This window comes from Procambarus clarkii, chromosome 75, assembly GCF_040958095.1.
Source record: "Procambarus clarkii isolate CNS0578487 chromosome 75, FALCON_Pclarkii_2.0, whole genome shotgun sequence".
Taxonomy (NCBI): domain Eukaryota; kingdom Metazoa; phylum Arthropoda; class Malacostraca; order Decapoda; family Cambaridae; genus Procambarus; species Procambarus clarkii.
In genome coordinates this window covers 4,763,040-4,764,871 of record NC_091224.1, presented here as the reverse complement: position 1 = coordinate 4,764,871, position 1,832 = coordinate 4,763,040, and the positions used below count along the sequence as shown (strand labels likewise).

At 34.4% G+C, this 1,832-nt stretch overlaps 1 protein-coding gene across 1 annotated transcript; it reads right to left on the bottom strand.

Moving 5' to 3' along the window:
* Window positions 1-617: 617 nt before the first annotated feature.
* Window positions 618-1,490, bottom strand: LOC138356946 (uncharacterized). The gene has a single exon (XM_069313481.1). The coding sequence runs from the start codon at window positions 1,488-1,490 to the stop codon at window positions 618-620; it is 873 nt and encodes a 290-aa protein (XP_069169582.1).
* Between the last annotated feature and the right edge of the window lie 342 nt (window positions 1,491-1,832).

Sequence of the window (1,832 nt, the reverse complement as noted above, 5' to 3'; positions counted from 1 at the left end):
GTTGTGCCTGTTGTTGTTGTTGTTCTAGTTCTACCATTATAAAATGTTATTTTCCAACCAGCGTTGATTATCTTTGCATATGCAGCTTTTGGTGCCCAGTAGTCATACATATCATTTTCTGCTGTACACTGATGACCATAAAATTGTGTTGTATGGTCTAACATTGTATATATGAACTTTGAATCAATTGTTGAATTGTAGTCTGTAAAAGAGCCAGTTCTTCTTCTGAATTTATTAATAAATGGTATTTTGACTGATGTATATACGGGTATTGGTCGTGGATATGTTGTCGGATCAAAGCTTCGGCCATGTAGTACTCCTATGCCCTGTTCTGAAATTAAGATGTGTTTTAGGTCAATGTCTAGTATTAATTATTCGATAACAAAAAATATTAATATTTATAATTACCTATAACATCAACTCCATCTCCAGCACTTCTTTTGACGCGGTGATTTCTTTCTTCATCAGGGTCCTCCTCCAGACTCCTTTTCATTCCTCTTCCAGTCTCGATACCAGCTGCCGGGGTTATAGGTGGTGTTAAATTTTCCATGTTGGAATGCGTGTGGGATAGCAGCTAGTGCCTGTGTCAGGGTCTCTTTTTGAGTGAGGAGCCATCTCTATAAGGTTGCTCCTTTTATAGTGGTCTCTAGGCGTGGGATGCCAGATGTATTTATTATTCCATCTGATATCGGTTCAAATAATTCAAATTTAATTAGTCTCATTTCTATTGCTTGTCGTTCATATCCTTCAATGTTCATTCCGATGTCTTCATTGCAAGGTATAAACCAAGGAAGACGTTCTACTAGTTCATGGCTGCTGTTCTTTACGTCAGTTTCAGTTTCTTGACCTCCCCAAAAGTTTTTGTATGTATTCACATTTGTCATAGTAATTGTAGGCTCTTCAAAAAGAACAGCTGTAGCTGATGTACAATTTGAAAATTGGAATCTATCACTGTCACTATTCTTTGCAATAGATGTTGCTTGCAGGTTGTCCAACAATAGGTTTATAATCATTGTTTTTCCTGTATTGGTTGGACCTTCTAGACATAGTACATTTTTCTTTGGATCTGTTTTGTTATAAATATACATAAAACTCGCAAAGAAGCAAATCCAATTTATCTTATTTTTGTATAGAATATTTAAGAAATATTTAATTTCTATTTTGTCCTGTTCTGTTAGTGCTATTGGTATATCATTGGCATATTCCTCTTTTAATCTTTCCATATATGATAGCTTTCTCAATCTTTTCAACTGGTTTCTAATCCAAATGTCATATACTGATTTCAGTACTCTGTCATAGTGAGTTCCATATAACTTGAACAGTGACTCATTTATTTCTGGTGGTATTTTGACCAAATTTGATTTTTTATATGGTTTATATTTATTCAGTATGTCTTCTATTGCATCATATTGATTTGCGAATGTTTTTGTTTTAGAATCTTCATATTCTTCCTTTTCTTTTATTTTTGCTGCTCGACGATTGTTAATCATATTGTTGCGGTAGTCTAGACTTTCCTCTAATGGTAGGCATTGTTCAATGTATGATTTCCGGACTAGTAATTTAGTCCGGGCGTATATAAGAATGTCGGCTGACTGACACTATTCAGTCTCGCTTCTTCGGAGGTGCAGGCAACATGTCTGACACTGATACCGAAAACATTATAGAAAAAACACAACTTACCGACTCTGAATTTAGTGAACATCTGATAGAACAAATATAAGTATTTATTGAAAAAAATACAAAATTAAATCCAGTTTTAGAAAAATATTGTGAAGCGCTATATAACGTATACCCAGATTATAAACCTGAACATCACTATCCTCCAAGAGAAG

Bases quoted from the DNA above. Each gene is read 5' to 3' on its own strand.
- LOC138356946 (XM_069313481.1), bottom strand. From the start codon at position 1,490: ATGATTAACAATCGTCGAGCAGCAAAAATAAAAGAAAAGGAAGAATAT.